General features: G+C 37.1%; 1 protein-coding gene and 4 non-coding genes across 5 annotated transcripts; all 5 read right to left on the bottom strand.

Annotated features, from left to right (window-relative positions):
• Window positions 1–513: 513 nt before the first annotated feature.
• LOC132790872 (uncharacterized) lies at window positions 514–1398 on the bottom strand. Its single transcript, XM_060799614.1, has 3 exons — window positions 1167–1398; window positions 952–1106; window positions 514–895 (listed from the first exon to the last, which is right to left on the bottom strand). Exons 1-3 carry the CDS (start codon window positions 1363–1365, stop codon window positions 581–583), a joined length of 669 nt encoding a protein of 222 aa, XP_060655597.1. The 5' UTR covers window positions 1366–1398; the 3' UTR covers window positions 514–580.
• Window positions 1399–4848: 3450 nt separating this feature from the next.
• Window positions 4849–4920, bottom strand: Trnag-ucc (transfer RNA glycine (anticodon UCC)). The gene has a single exon. It is a non-coding gene; the product is annotated as a tRNA-Gly (tRNA).
• A 3693-nt stretch (window positions 4921–8613) lies between these two features.
• On the bottom strand, window positions 8614–8685 carry Trnag-ucc (transfer RNA glycine (anticodon UCC)). The gene has a single exon. It is a non-coding gene; the product is annotated as a tRNA-Gly (tRNA).
• A 2730-nt stretch (window positions 8686–11415) lies between these two features.
• Window positions 11416–11487, bottom strand: Trnag-ucc (transfer RNA glycine (anticodon UCC)). Its single transcript has one exon. It is a non-coding gene; the product is annotated as a tRNA-Gly (tRNA).
• A 4819-nt stretch (window positions 11488–16306) lies between these two features.
• Trnag-ucc (transfer RNA glycine (anticodon UCC)) lies at window positions 16307–16378 on the bottom strand. Its single transcript has one exon. It is a non-coding gene; the product is annotated as a tRNA-Gly (tRNA).
• Between the last annotated feature and the right edge of the window lie 567 nt (window positions 16379–16945).

The following is a 16945-nucleotide window of genomic DNA, read 5'->3' as shown; positions in this document are numbered from 1 at the left end:
CATTTCTAATTTCATTGTAAATTTAAATCAAATATTTTGCATGCATTTGTCAGTCAAATTGTGAACACAAAAATAAATCAAATATTTATCTGCTGCTGATCAGAGAGAGTATGATTCAACGCAGCATTTTTTTGTGAGCAAATTTGATTAGCAAATGGTATCTGGCAAAATGAAACTTATCATGACTTTCGCTCTTTACTTGACGAATGATGAATTTATGGAATTTTGAATGTTAGTTATTTTTAAATCGCAAGATGATTTCTTTTTGATGTCTCTTTACAGTTTAATGGCTGCAAATTCCATTACAAGCTCGCTCGCAATTTATCCAACTAAAATTCAATTCATTTTATATGTAAATTTATTTAGCAATGCTTTTAAACTGCATAACTGAAATACTCGTAACCTTGTTGATATTTGCTTTGCTATTTTTGGCCAAGCAAAAACACATGTTGCCCCACAACTATCTTCCGCTAGCGATAAGCGACATAAAATACAAAAAAAAATACACACATATTCTATTTGTGATTGACTTGTGTAGTGATTGCGTTTATTTTTGATTAATCATAAACAAAATGTTAAATTATTGTAGTACTCGCAGAGCCAACAGAGAAACAACACCAATCAAGGGAGCAAAGAGTTGCTGGCCTTGTGCTGCCCCCGATTTGCTGTACTCCAGATTGTAGTTGTTGCACGCACTCGAGGCATCTGCATTCTCCGGCAAACAAAGACTGCAGGCGGTGTCATTCAGGCAAGTCTGTTGCTCCTTTACACTCAGCGCGCAACCTCGCTGCAGATTTGTTCCCTCAACCTTGACATAGCAATAGGAATTGCTTGAAGTTGGCGCCGCACACTGCGAAGGACTCACACTCGATCCTCCCGTATTGCAGTCTGAGTTCTGTGAGGAAATCGAGCGTAAGGACCTTATTGATTGGAATAATTTGCAGTACTCACCTCTGAGCCATCGCATTGAATGCATTGGAAATCAATGCGTCCCAGATTGTTGCACAATTCTCCATTACACTTCTGACACTGCTTGTCACCAGCATTACACTTGGCCTTAGACGCCAGCGAAAGCTCAAGCAAACATCCTCGCTCGGTGACCATGACTGCAAAGTTGATATTCAATTACAATTTGGTGTTTCTCTTTATGTTTAATCGCTACTTACAATCATCGTAGGCAGTCACACAGATGTCCAGCACATCGGTGCAAGTTACAGTCACATTTTGTCGCGAGGTTCGCTGGCAATTGATGCCTTCGCAGCTGTAGCAATTGCGTGGACTGTTGCCACTTACTGTTGAATCCCTGAGCTCAGCTGATGTGAGGCTAAAGCACAGTAGCAGGATAACTCCAATTGGGGACATCATATTTCTTGGGCTAACGATTTAGTACTGAAACTTGACAGTTGTCTTGCCGATGGACAAGGCAATTCAATAGGCGGCACTTGAAAATATTTCTTTACAATATTTTCCATAACAAGTTGGAAAAATCTGATAATGACTAGCATTATAGAGCCGCCGATTATATTCGAGAGGCTCTTAGAGAGCAATCAAGGCTGGGAAGTAGTTCTTCAATCTAGCTAAAAGAATGAGTTAAGCTATAGAGACAGCGATATACACTCTCAAAAAAAACATGAAACATTTATTACATTACAGATATATATAAATTATAAAAACTACATGGCACCTAGTTTCTGATTTTATTATATCATAATTATATGCAATAAACTTACAAATAGATAAAGATAGATTGAAGTAAAAAGATTATTTTGGTTTAGGTGGCATCATCAAGTTTTCTATAACTGTACTTACAAATAAAGTCATTCCTTTTAATCATCTTCAATTTATTTCACCATAATCAATACATTTTTTTGTATTAATTAAAATTTCTTCTATAGGGTATTTTCTGAGTCATGCTTACTGAACTTAATTTCTATCTATTCCGCTTGATAACTTTGCTAAAGTTAGTGTGACAATGTTGTGTTTGCTTTGCTTTCGAGTCGGCCCATATCATGAAGTATCATTTGTAAGCCTTATCTACCCCATAGAATATACCCAATATCCGTAAGTTCAAAGTTTCTGTGATTAGTTGTGATTCACATATCAGGTGTTTTTCTTGTAATACTATTGTCAAAACAATTGAAAGTACTACGATACATATCATTTCATTATTCGCTCCACACTTTAATTCTAAGAAATAGTACATATGTACTTTTTTATAACCCTTTTTAGTTTTCGCCATGTGATGTCGATAGATTCTTAATTTTTCCAGTGAATCATTAAGTATAGGCCATAGTCGAGCAATTGTTGTATATTGGCTCAGCTATCTTCTGCTTATCGGTAACTGCTGCCGAAATTTATGACGCTCCAAAGTAAAGTAGCAGCTGAAGCCTTCCCACATAATTTATAGCAAACACGAGGCTTCAATTATGATCATTACTCAACATATCTGGGAAATGGGAATGAAATGAAAAGCATTGACATTGGTTGCTAATAGGGGTCAACATAAAAAGTGTGTGTTAAGAGTGAGATATAAAATAATTAACATAAATGCCAAAAGGTAGCTTATCTATGAACAAGTTTCAATTGTGTTTGATTACGACAGATACAACAGACAGTTAATGTATATTAAAGTTGTGCTATAATGAAAGTGAGTCAGTCATATTCAGCTTTTGTTAATCACCTTCAGATAGTAAGCCTGAAGTAGTTATTCAGGTGTCTTTTAAATGAAAAACAACTGACAAATTAGCTATAAATAGGATAACTCTCTGTTAGTTTGGCATACTCATTTGAATCTTTTAGTGTTTCCGTGTTCACAGCTTCTGTTAGACATCAACTTTTATTACTCATCACTCTGTGTTTTTCGTGCAACTTCTTGCAAAAGTTTTCACAAACTTTAATGCGAAGGTCACACTCAGAAAGTTCACTTCTTTCAAATTAAAGCACAAACTGTACTTATTTGCATACATTTCCAGCAGATTTTCTTTACAACCCGCTGCAAACGGACGACGGTAAGTATGCGGAGATTACGTTATACAATACACAAAAAAAAAACATGAAACAGAAAGAAAAGCTGCGAGAGCAAAATGAAAATGAAAATAATACAACCATAACAAAGAAATATGCAAAACAGATGAATTGGGGATAAAGGAGCGCCACAGAGAGAAACAATGAGAAAAGGGCCAGCAAAAACAAAAAAGTAATGCTAAAAATGGGAAAAAGTGAAAAAGAAATACAAAAACAGAAATCGTTATAAAAATTGTAACTTTATTTTACCGCCGGGACAAGTTTGTGTCCTCAAAACATTGAGGGTGGCAGAGGAGATGTTAAAGACAATGCAAAGACATAATGAAAATGAAAGTTGTTACGGGGCTGTAGTAACAACAACTGAAAAGTAAATCCACTTATAAACGTATCAAAACAAACCCGGAAGTGGACTTTATGTATTCCCGTAAGTATCGCATCAAGAGGTGGCTTCCAACTTGTAAGTTCTCAATGAAGTGGACAACAGCAGCAGCAACAGCTGTACACTGGCAACAGTCATGGATCTTTAATATAAAAGTGTTTGTCAAATGACAGCTAAATAAATAACATACGCATTTGCAATTGCAATGCAATTCAGAAATTCAAATTCCACAATTCAACAACGATGCGATGTCACTCAGTTGTCACTTGCAGCTTATCGATAGATTTGCATCTTTGAGATACACAATTGCGAGTATGAATTTGGTTTATTGTCGCCGCCTGCTTATTGTGCTTTATATCTGTGGCAATCAATTTGCAAGTATTTATATTATTTATGCAACGCAAATATTGCTGCCCCTCAAATAGATACAAATGCCATTTGTTATGCATTGAGTGCGTCTATCTTTGCACAACTGTCACTGCCTGTCACACAATGATTCTGTAGTCAACTCTACATTTGTAATTTCGATTAGTTTTTCGTTCGCAAATAATTTACTGCCGATTGCCTGGCCTGGAACACCGTGGGGTCCACTTATCGAAAATGCTGTTTTCTTGCAACATTTTGGGCAATATGCATGCGTGTGTTAGTTGTGATTGCTTGATTGATTGATTGCCTGTTGGAATGCGCGTGGTGCTCCGCTCGCTGGCAATTCACATTGCGCATACGCCTCGTTGTTCCGCATACGCATGCCTTTCATTTCCTTTGCCACGATTTGCGGCCTGCGGTTACACACATAACAGTCTGACTATTTCTATAACTCAACCTCTCTCTCTCTCTCTCTCTCTCTCTCTCTCTCTTTCACTTGCTATCTCCCTTGACGGCTGTTATACACGTGTTTGTAATTGCGTTTATTGTGCGTTTGAGATTTGTAATTCGCTTGTAAGCGGTTGTGTCTGCATCTGTGTGGGTATGTATGTGTGTGAGCCCTGCCGCTGCCGTGTTGATTGAAAATGGCTTAAGCAATCGACAGTTGATTGGCTGATTTGATTGTTAGTGTTGCAGTCGCCTCCGTCTGCTGTTGCTGTTGCGTCGTCTGTTGAATGGCGCGGATTAGTTTTGCAACTACGCCCCAGAGCTGTTTACGATGGGTTTTACTCAAGCACACTTATGAGTATAGACCTGCAAATCAAGTTGTGGGAGTTTGTTCATGTGTACAAGATTATTGAAGTTACTTCAGATGTATTTATTTTTACATCTTTATTCCATTTGTAAGTTCATTTGCAGCTATAAACAATGTAATGTACAATTTCAACAATTTTTTACAGTATTGCAAATAATAATTGTCAAACTTTGTAAATATGTACAATACCAAATAACAGTTTAATATTAAAAAAACGAAAATATAACAGATAAGGCTGATTTTCACATCAAAAAAAATTTGTTCGTGCGTCGGCCGGGAATCGAACCCGGATCAACTGCTTGGAAGGCAACTATGCTGACCATTACACCACCGACGCCACATAATATATTATCGCTTCACATTGAATCATAATCTAATCTTAAATATTGTCCGAATTTTCTCCTTCCATCTAAACGTGAACTTTGAACTTTTATGTAAGTTGAAGCATATTTCAATTGTTACTCAAAACTAATTTTTATTTGGAAGTCCTTAAGGTCGCAAATTTATATTTATCGTGTTTTTTAATGTTAGAAAATGACACAAAATGAAGTTAATAACTTAAAAATTAGGTAATTTGTAATTAATTATATTACATATATGTTTTGAATATTATATTTATATATAATTAAATGCAAAATGAGTATATGCATATATAAAATATATATTGCAGTTAAATTGAAATTGAAATTGAAATTGAAATTGTATATTGCAGTTAATTAATAATTTATTTAGATTAAACATATATTTTGTATTACTATAATTGAATTAAACGACATTATATAAAAAGAAACCAACTACTAAAATGAGCTCCTTATAAGCCTATTTGATAGACCTTGCATATATACCCTTTTCACTTTTTCACAGTCTTAAGAAACACTTAAGTATTAGAATATTAGTTAAACGAGAGGCAGTCTCGAAAAGCAGGCAATTTAAGAAGGAATTGAAAAATTAGCCATTTTTGAAAGGGGTTTGCTTTGCCTATTTGCCTCTTTGCCAAGTTATTCAGTCATACACACTCAAGCACACACATTTCTTGTACATTTCTTGTACATTTCTTCGACATTTGTGTGTCAGCTCAGAGTTTCTTTTGCGTCTGCCGCTGAACCCTGACCCAAATGCATCGTCTCCCCAGAGGCAGCAGGTGAGTTGTCAAGGGGGAGAGCCTTCTGGCGCTACCTGACGGCGGCGAAGTGGATGGCTACAAACATTTTTGCGGATGGAAGCCGCCACGAGCACCACTTTGTTTTGGATGGCTGAAGCGGGGTTGCCACCAGCTGCGGGGGGGGAGGAGGTGGACAACGAGTTGAGTTTTCTGTGTGAGGTAAAACGTAAACGTAAACGTAAATAAAAGCCAAGCTGGCAAACGGCCACGAAAGAAACGTAAAATGCCGCAAAATGGCGCAAAAGAAAATCCACTTTAACAGTAAAAGTTCTCAGTGGTATCGTCGTTGTTGCTGTTGTTGTTGCTGTTATGGTAGTTGTTGTTATAGTTGTTGCTGTTACCTTTTCCGAAATGCAGCCATTAGTTGACCTGAAAAGGCTTGGCCCAGCTCTGAAGTGGCGCTCTCTTTTAGTGGCTTCATATGCACTTCAATATTTAACATAAACAAATATAAACAAACTACATCAAGTGTATAACAATTTGCTTCCATTCTTTCTCTCTCTGTGTCGTGTGTGCAAATATGTGTGTGTTTACCATTCTTTACTGCCAAGATTACAGCTCAACTCAGGCAGCTGTCAGCTTCTGTTTTGTGTGTAAATTAACAAGTGCGAGTGTAAATTGTGCTCTTTGTTAAAGACGTCAAGGGTCAATGGGAAGTCTGGCCTAGTACAATAGAAAGTTGCAGTTTTTAGACAACAAAAGAAGAACTTTCATTGCAAAGTACTTCAAAGTAACCTATTGTTTAACGATTAAGACAAGTTTAAAATTTATGTTTAATTAAAATATAATTTCTGATGAAATAACTACAGCTATTAAGATAAAATTCTAATAATGTTACATGAAGTGCAGCTAGTTCAGCTAATACGTTTCTAGGAATCAATAAAGACAATATTCGAATATGGTGTTAATCACAAAAATATGTTACTTTTGAGTATAATGTTAATATGTTTTGAATCTAAGAAGACAATATGTAGGAACGTAATTTGATTAAGTAAGGTAGACGAATTTTTTAACTTGTTAGTAATCACTCAATGCTAAAAGTAGAATAGAAAACGTTGCTTGAATATAAGGAGATGCAACTACACAAATGTTAAATACTTACAACGGGTCTTAGTAGCTTTGACTGACAATCTGGTATATTTGTTACTGCAATTTAACAATTACAGCGTTTGGTATATTATTAATTTTATGCTTTTATTCAAAATGGGTAGCGGGTAACTCACAGTTATGTATGTTGTTATATATACATATTAAGTTATTAATCAAAAAGTTGTATTCAAATAAATGTTATTAATCAATGACTTCCCAAAGTGAACTCATAAATTACTTACTTAACTAATGCAGAAGCTGCAATAAACATTTTTACAGCTTTCGCAAGATTAATTAACAATATTTGTGCGAAACTAGTGCTACTTGTTTGCTTAACTAATTGCTGATAACTGAAATCATGACTTGTTCAGTGACAAGCTGGCTGATTGCCTGTGCTCATCATTTACAACAGTGACTACTGCTTGCAGCTTGCAACATGCTCAGACCTGACTGGCGTTTGCTACTGGTGTAATGGACAAGCTGTCAGAGCAAGATAACCAGATCAAGCTCAGTAGAGCCAAGAGAACCCTTGGGTGGCCAGTTTTGAGCAGTTCGCGACGTTGCACAATCAAAACTGCCATGATTAATGTCAACACAATTGACATAAACCATGGATCTGGTCATGGCCATGGCCAGAAGGTAATTCCACCACTGCTGAAGCAACTGGAAAAACTCGATGGCAGCAGCAAAGATGCAATTATTGATGGATTATTTACTGTCAGCACTGTCCGTTATGACAATGAGATATGGCCACAGGGCGACCACAGCAACAACTCCACTGTATATAGTGGATAGTAGAGTGTGTGTCTGGGAAATGTCTGCACGGAATGACAAAAACGACTAGACACGAGAAGATCAAGCGCCTACTCTCTAGTCTAGTCGCCAAATTCCCCCTCGAGAGAGCAAAGTCATTGCATTTTCTTAACCATTTTCCCCGCTGACTTTGCAATTTACGAGCGCAATTATATTGTGTATATATGTATGTGAGGTAGTTGTGGTGGATGCCACACGGTGTGGCATAAGTCATTAGTATTCAATATTCAATAACTAGCATTGATGCATTAATTGCGCGTAATCATCCGCCGTATAAATAACCAACAAAATGATGGAAGGAAGCCATGCGCTGTTGTTGTCAGTCAACTCATTTGCATAGACATCGCATATTTGTGTAATTATGCGTGGAAATTACAATGCGATCAGCTGCAGGAGTGTAATCGAAGGCAAAGTTAATGGTGGAGGGCGACAGACAGAGAGACCTCCATGAGGTTGTCTGTCTTGTCCCATCCTCTCCCGTGCATTGCTTAGCTTCTTGTCATGCCGTGAGACTTTTGCCGCCAGACGCAGGCATTTGCCGTTAATTATGTTGACAGCATTGACATCGACAGTGAGACGCGGAGGGGAATGGGAATGGGAATGGAAGACCACCAACAATGTCAATCGATAAGCGTTTTATCGCCCTGAATGATAATGCCGCGACGACTGCCCATTCTTCTAATGGATAATTTGTGTTTTTGATTTGGCCATTCAATTAACAATTTAATATGCAAAGCGTCAAATCAGAATGCTGAATGCGCCGTTAGATAAGGGAAATAAGGTAATTTTCATATCAATCATTTGCGTATGCGATTTAAAATATGAATAAATATGACAAATTAATAATCGTTTTTAAGGTTGATGAAGCACAAGGCGCAGACAACCGGAATACGTAAATAATACTGAAAATGCATAATTATTACGCTGGGAAATAAATAAAACACAGAAAAAAAAAATATTGGTTTGTGCGTCGGCCGGGAATCGAACCCGGATCAACTGCTTGGAAGGCAACTATGCTGACCATTACACCACCGACGCCACTTGATATTGTTGAATTTTATTACTAAATATAAATTTCGTGTTAATCAAAAGAAATTCCTTATTGCCACATTAAATCATTTACTTTAAAGCCTCTATTAATTTTGCAAGTTTTACAAATTGAAGTTTGATTTAATTTGACTTTTGAACTTTTCTTTCGTAATATTTGCTTAAGCTGATAATTGTTTTTGTCAGAGTGCTGCACATTTTGCACTTTAACCACTTTAAACATTTTGTTGCTTAGATAAACACACAAAAATTCGCTTAAAATTTATGGTTGGCCACAGGCAAAGTAAAATGCAATTTATGTTGATTGCTTATTTGCTTTGAGAGTAATTTGTTAAATTCGTTTGCCCACCTTCTGCAACATGTTGCGAGTCGTTGGTGTGTAGGTGTTAAAGGTCAACAACAACTACAAGTTGCAGCTGCCTCTCGCATTGAGATTGCCTAATGCCAAATGCCAGCCTCCAATGCTTGGATCTTTATTATGTGTTGCTTGACAGCCCAACAAGACGCCTCTCACTCTCTCTTCCTCTTTTTATATCTGTCTCTCTCATTCACTATTTACTTGTGTGTGTGTGTGTGTGTATGACACATTCGCCAGACTTTTTGACAAACTTATTAAAAAAGTTTCGCCGGTTGGAAAATATCATCATTAACAGCCTCGCTATTCTGATGAGCTCGTCATTGCCAGACATTTGCTTTGAAAGTTTTGCCAGTTTTTCTTTAATTATAAAGTAATACTCGCACTCTATGCGCCCCTCTATGCAAATGGGCGTGGCACATCATGTGCAAATAGTTAACGCTGTTTTTCGCATTCGCAGCTTAAGCAGAAATTCTTTGCTTACTGTGTAATTTCATAAAAAAAAGGCATGTTTGTTAGCACTTGATTTGGCTAAAAAATCAAGTTATTTAGTCTATTTTCTATGTATAATTAAATACCATTTTTTACTTGAACATTTTCTGAATCAGAAATAGTGTTCTCTACAGGATATTTTATTAGTTAAGCAATCTCAACCATAAAATCCTTATTTGCTTTTATGTCCTTTTGCCATTGTCTTCTGTTGTTTATATTAAAAATTTTAATTAAAAAATTTTGCGGAATATTATTTGGCCAACACACATCCACACCCATTTACATACACACAATTTAATAACCCGTACATTTTTGCAGCCAGCGTAAAGCCAAATAAATTATGTGCAGTGCAAGTTTTAAGTCGCTGCCTTGGATGCCCTGTAAGTGTATTCAGAGATTAAAGATTGGTATTAAAAAACTACTTCATTTTAATGGAACACTAATGTATATTAAAGGCAAAGAAATAAAATTATAGATATCAAATAATGTTTGGTATTCAAAAAATACTACATTTTAATGTGCACATGTGTGTACTAAGTTTAAAGTATGGTATGAAAAAAATATTATTTTTAATGGAAAATTTATAGAAATTTAATACAAAGAAATTAAACTAAAGTTTTTTCTATTTTATTAAGAATAATAATGAAGTTATTACGTACACAAAGTAACTTCATCTTCATCAACTATTATTTCTATGCGCTTTAGTTAAACTTGTTTAAAGCGTTTGACTTTGAAGGAACGCTTGGGGGTCTCTGGTCCGAAAATTGCATGCATTGTCATGCTGCTTTACTCATTGTCCTTGGGACCATCTCTCCTCTTTCTCTCTCTTTCTGCTTTCTCGTCTTCTTCTCCCCCTATCATTTCCCGCTGCTATCCGCTATGCGTGCGGAAATTAAAGGCATGAAGTTAAATGTCCAGGCGACAATGTCCTCATCCACTCATAATTGCCTTGCGGTGCTTTGGCTAATAGAATTAGAATGCGCTCCATGGCCAATTTTCAGCAAATTTGTTGTTCAGCTTGACGCTGTCACAACCAAAGTTGTTTCGCCGTTGTTGCAGCTGCACATGCATCGACAGTTTGCGGCATGGACATCGCAACTGCTTCTCGTGCCGCTTAATTAATTGGCCAAGCGAGTCGAGTCAACTACAGCAACAACTACAACTACAACAACAAAAAAATGGTAAAGAAATTGCCAACTATGCAGCAGCCATGTTAAGGCGGCGCGGTTGGGGATGCCTCGCTTGCCATGGAATGGAATGGACTGGCTCGGAATGGCTAAGGATGTCGTCGCCAGTGTGTCACCAAAAGGTTGATTGGGATCAAGGTGGGAACAAAGTTGTCTCTTGTTTGTTGTGCCAGTGTTGCCGCCGTTGCATCGTTGCTGCCGACTAGCCATGAATTGTCCAGTTTATGGCCCGGTCGGAGTGGGTGACTGGTTTTCTTATTTTTTTTTGGATTTGCCGCTTTGCTGCTTACTTCACCTCCAACAAGATGTGCCTTCTTACGCTGTTGCTGCTGCATGTGGCGAAATGCGATTAACGTGTACGTTGTTAAAAGATTGCAGCGAGAGGAACATTGCAACAACGAAGCAGCTGAAGGCAACTGGATTAGATATCCAAAGGGTTATTTAACTGATTTTGCGGAGATTTCATTTTCATAAACTAAAATAGATCAATTGGATGTCTAACATTCTATTGACTTATAAGTTATAACATTGCATATCACGTCTATTTGTACCAACTTGAGAAGTCATTTAAATTAAGATGCGTTTCTGCTTATTTCTAAACTATTATTTCTAAAGTATTTTATCAACTAAAATAAAACCAAAATTTTGAGATTTTTAAAAAGATTTTCAAATCAAAAAATTGGTTTGTGCGTCGGCCGGGAATCGAACCCGGATCAATTGCTTGGAAGGCAACTATGCTGACCATTACACCACCGACGCCACATGATGACATCAGACTGTGTTTTAAATTTTAATCTCATCTTAAGTTTCGTTCGAGCTTCACTTCATCTTTCTTGCTTTCTATCTCTCTTTATTTCGGTTTAAGTTTTAATCAGTCATCAAAAAGTGTGCTAAGCATTCAATTATTTGTTAAGTTTCAAGCAAGAATATAAAATTCTTTTTATACCCGCTACCCATAGGGTAGAAGGGTATTATAACTTTGTGCCGGCAGGAAATGTATGTAACAGGTAGAAGGAGGCATCTCCGACCCTATAAAGTATATATATTCTTGATCAGCGTCAACAGCCGAGACGATCTAGCCATGTCCGTCTGTCCGTCTGTGTGTCTGTCCGTCTGTCCGTCTGTCCGTATGAAACACTGGATCTCAGAGACTATAAGAGATAGAGCAATAATTTTTTTTCGACAGCATTTGTTATGTTTGCACGCAGATCAAGTTTGTTTCAAATTTTTGCCACGCCCACTTCCGCCCCCGCAACTCAAAAAAATCGAATAACAAGTGTAATTTTAAAGCTAAGGTTGCGAATTTTGGTATATACAATATTTACTATAGTAGTTATGATTCCTGAAAATTTGGTTGCGATCAGATAAAAATTGTCGAAGTTATTAAAGAAATACTTTTGTTTGGGCAAAAACGCCTACTTACTAGGGATCTTAGTTGCTTTGGCTGACAATCTGGTATATTGTGCCGTCTATGGTATATTTTGAATGCGGTACTATGTCGATAAACCAAATATACCAATTGGTATTTTTTTAGTATTTTCGCAGTATATTTGGTATATTTTGAGAAAATACCGCAAAATATGTTTCTTTTATTCAAAATGGGTAGCGGGTATCTCACAGTCGAGTACACTCGACTGTAGCTTTCTTACTTGTTTAAGCATTAAACCGAATCTTTTTATGACATTAATAATAAATAACTGTCTATCTTTTATAAGTAGTGTGAACTTAATCCTTAAAAAAGAATACACTATAAATAAATACCAAACATTATGCGTACAGCGCACTTCAGTTGACTTTTGAGTAGATTTCAAATTGCTGTTATAAAGAAGAAGCTGCTAATGGGAGTATTCAACAGGCTGCATCGTTTAACGGTTAAGCTATAGAATTACGTATTACAACAAAATGCAATTAAAGCCGACACCGTTTTGGTCAGCTCAAAGAGCATGACAATTAAATGGCGCTGCGCTGTGCGGCGAAAGAAAACTAACGAAAATAACGCTGAAAAATGTGCGCATGACAACGGAAATTAAATTGCATGAAATTGGAAAATTATTATCACGCACGCCAGCACACACACAAAAAACAGATTTGCATAGTGTTGTTATAGACGTGCAATTTGGTTGGCCATTTAAGCCAAATTAAGGAACCGTTGTAAGAGGTCTGCTGCGTGTCGCGCTGTGGTCACATTCAATCAAGGCTGCAATTTTCTTAACCAGTTTCCTTTCTGCGCCTATTAGCCAGTTGACAGTTCGTGTGCGTAACGCGGCAACTTTTTCCCCTCCTCGAACTACTGCAATTTTTCTAATGATGACACGACTAGGAGACGGCGACGACGACGACGACGACGATGGGAAGACTAGAAGCTCTTTTTTGCCAAAGTGCTTGATGGCTAAAAGAACCAAGTTTGGTTCCCCATGCATTGGCATTGGCATTGGCATTGGCATCGGCATGCATTGGCAATCAGTTGGCAGTTTGTTTGGCTTAATCGTCTGCGTAATTGATACGCGAATGTGGAACGAAGCGGAGCGTAGAGGAGAGACCTTTCCTTTTTAATTAAAGCCAACGTCTATAGTTGGCCATCCAACAGAGACATTATTACGCCTGATTGAAGTGTAGTTTGCAATGCTAAATGGTTGTGGAAATGGCAAATGGCAGTTGCTCTGCGATGGAAATGACGATGCTCAGATTGATATGCGTGTGGTCCACAAAGCGAGAGCCATAAAAAGCGAATGGAATCAGTGGATAGTTATTTGCAGCTATTTTTAAACTATTTACGAGCATTTATTAAGTCTCTATCTTTTGCACGGAAATTACGCGTATAAACGTGCAAAGAGTGAAAGGCGTGAAAAGGGCCTGAGGATGAAAATATGCCAAAACCAATTGTTGTTGCGATGCGACGGTAGCAGAAGGACAACGAACAAAAATGAGACAAAGACAAATATTGGGCCGCAATCAGTCAGCTGTGAAGATGCCGCAGAGTAAACAGTGAAACCGCTCAAACTGCTCAAAAGTAAAGCAACAGCAGCATAATAAATAATCAAATACACAGATAGATAGCGAGACGGAGAAAGGGGAAGATAGCAGGCATATGAAGTAGCTTATGTGCTATAAATATGCAACCTCAACCCTGGCAACCCCAAAAGGGGAAAACTGACCATAGCTACCAGCAAACAAATAAACAAACGTGCACGAAGAGATCGGGGGAATGGGACTGGGAATGGGTATCAGAAGAGGAGACGCATTGAAATGCCAAAAACGTAAAACGCAGTGTTTCATTTTTGCTCTTTTGAGGCGTGGCAGTCAGAGCAAATATTGGTTTAAAGTGCCCAAAAGGGGTTGGCTCCAAACCAGAACCAGTCAAACAGGCAGTCAGTCAGTCATTCAGGCAGTCGACCTCCAGCCAGCACTTAATTTTGAGCTTTTTGTTTTTTGGGTTTTATGGTCGAAGAGCGGGAATTAAATTAAATAGTCCAGTTGGCTGGCAGGCGCATAAATAACTTAACTGAACCCAAACTCGTCTCGTTGGTTAACCGCACAAGCACAAGCTGTTGCTGTTGCTGTTGCTGTTGTTGCTAGTATCGCAAGTATCTCCCAGTGCCACCCACAGTCGCAGCTTGTTGTTGAAGATACAAATGTATCTAGATGTGAATGTGCTTGCCAGCTTGCTGGCTTGCTGTTGTGATGTTGGCAGCTTGTAATTTACTTAATGATGCTCAAAGTGATTACAAATGCATCCAAGCATGCTTTACATATTGCACTCGGTCATGTCCATGTCACACTCACACTTGCCTGAGCAGCAACAACAATAACAACAGCCACTCCAGCAATAACAATAACAACTTGAGCTTCCGACAAAATGTGCGTGACTTGACCCCAAAGACCTGCCCAGCCCTTGGCAGACGCATAAATCGCCAGCAAATCAATTATGTTGACCGTCTGCAAGTGCTTATCTCTGCGCCTCTCACATATGTATGGACTATGGAATATATTCCAAAATAAACTCCGCAATCCAAGGTCAGTTTGTAAAGTCCAGCCAAGGAACTCACAACACTCGCGCAGTGCGTGAAAAAATCTTAAATATTTTACGCACGTTTTATGCATTAATTGATATTTGCAGTAATACGCATAAGTCAAGACATGGCAGCAACGAAATGAATAGCAAATGAGCGCAGCAGGAGAGCAGCGACCCAATCCAAAAGGCTATCAAGGAGCAATCGCCAACAGCCAACAAAAAATGTTGGTAAACACTTGACCACAAATATACTTAACTGAAAGCGTACGAGTTGTGCATTAAGTGAAGAAATGTTCAGTATATCCTATTCTTATTTTTAGCCTTTCGAAACCAATATTGACTATATGTTAAATTTTGTTTCCATTCTAGAATCAAGAATATAGTCTTGAATTTCAGCAATGGAATGGGTTGTAATTTTTGTACAATTTTTATTAAAATTTACCTTCTGGGTTCAGATGCGACATAATTTTGATTCAAGATTTTATTATTGATTTAAGCTCTTTTGTGATCACATTTTGGTTCATTAGATTCTTTGATTTCATTTTCATTTTTCGTTCCATATTTTTTTAGGTTTGTTCAGTTTTATAGACAAAGTATTGCGTCTTATTTATATTTTATTTATTTTCACATTCTTTTCTATACGACATCAAACATTTTTTATTTTATCGGAATTTACTTCTGTCCTTAAACAACTTTTTGTTTCGTGCAAATTTTGCTATTAGTCATTTAAAGTAAATTATATTGTTGAACTAAGAAGTTGTTACTTAACTTGGCTGCTATTATAAATTAGCTAAATTAAATTTATGACTCGAAGCTAAATGAAATATGAGTTTAATGCACCTAAAGCCACCTCAATAATTTTCTACCAACATTTTGTGCTCAGTGTCGCTGACCGCATCATAGTTTTGGCTGTCTGTCTGCTCATCCTGGTCCGGCCTTAGGAAATTAGTGCAAACAAAGCGTTTGCCATATGCAAACGGCATACTAATTAGTCAGCCAGTCAGTCGAGCGGCCAATGAGTCTCGGACTTGTCTCCCCCAACGCAAAGTCATCGACCTTGGAACACCGATTTCCAAGTCCAAGTCCAAGTCCGAGTTCGAGAGCAACTTCATCTCAAATGCCCAACAATATTATTGGCTTAAATATTTACTCGGCCAGCATAACATCGCATGGGCAGCATAATTTAATTTTGAATGCAAATATTTGATGACAAGCAAAAGTGTCTCCATCCCGCACTGTGCACAATACCAAAAGCTCAATAATTAGATATGTATGGAGTTTACACATCACAGACTCTCGATGCGGTCAAATGTTTAGTAATTGAAATTTAATTGAATAACATTAAATACTCTCATACACAGTATTCCGAAACAGTTGACAACAGCTTTTTGTCGTTCTGCTGTTGACTTCGTTGAATTTTAGCAATTTATGCAACACAAAATTAATTATAAGCCCATTTGGTAGTACAGCTGTAGAAATTTGAATAAATCTGTATATGATTAAAACACTATTAAAATTTATGCAGAACATTAAAAAAAATGAAATGAGAACAAAAAATTTTGTTTGTGCGTCGGCCGGGAATCGAACCCGGATCAACTGCTTGGAAGGCAACTATGCTGACCATTACACCACCGACGCCACTTAAGAGAAGAGCAAATATTACCCCACATCTAACGTCTAAAACTAAAACCTAAGCAGTGCATTCTAAATATAGAAATCTTATCGGACCCGCTTGAGAGAGCTCAGAACTAATTCGCCTTATCTAATTGGGTCAAACAACAACAACAACAACAGCTCGCTTCACAGCTCAGAATTCTTTCATGCAAATGAAAACGAGAGAGAGTGTTGACCTTTTTAATTTCTATGGAACAAATTTTGTTTATAATTTGTTTGTTGGTTGTTTGTTTTACTAATATGATATATTTGCAATATATTTCACTTAATTGTAATTTAAAACTGGCATTTTTGTCAATACTATTCTATTATATTTTATATTAGAGAAGTGTTTTCCCTAATAAAATAGTCATGTTTCTAATAATTATATATTGCAGTTGTATCTGTTAATTTAATTTGCAATTGAATTTCAGTAAAGATAGGCTAAACTAATAAATTGCAGTCGTATCTGCTTACTAGATTATTGAATATATGATTTTATTTTTAATGTAATTTTATTTAATATACGCTGAATAAAATTAAGTAGTATTT

This window comes from Drosophila nasuta, chromosome 3 (genome assembly GCF_023558535.2).
Source record: "Drosophila nasuta strain 15112-1781.00 chromosome 3, ASM2355853v1, whole genome shotgun sequence".
Taxonomy (NCBI): domain Eukaryota; kingdom Metazoa; phylum Arthropoda; class Insecta; order Diptera; family Drosophilidae; genus Drosophila; species Drosophila nasuta.
The sequence above is the reverse complement of the archived record's forward strand: the minus strand, read 5'-3'. Positions and strand labels throughout refer to the sequence as shown.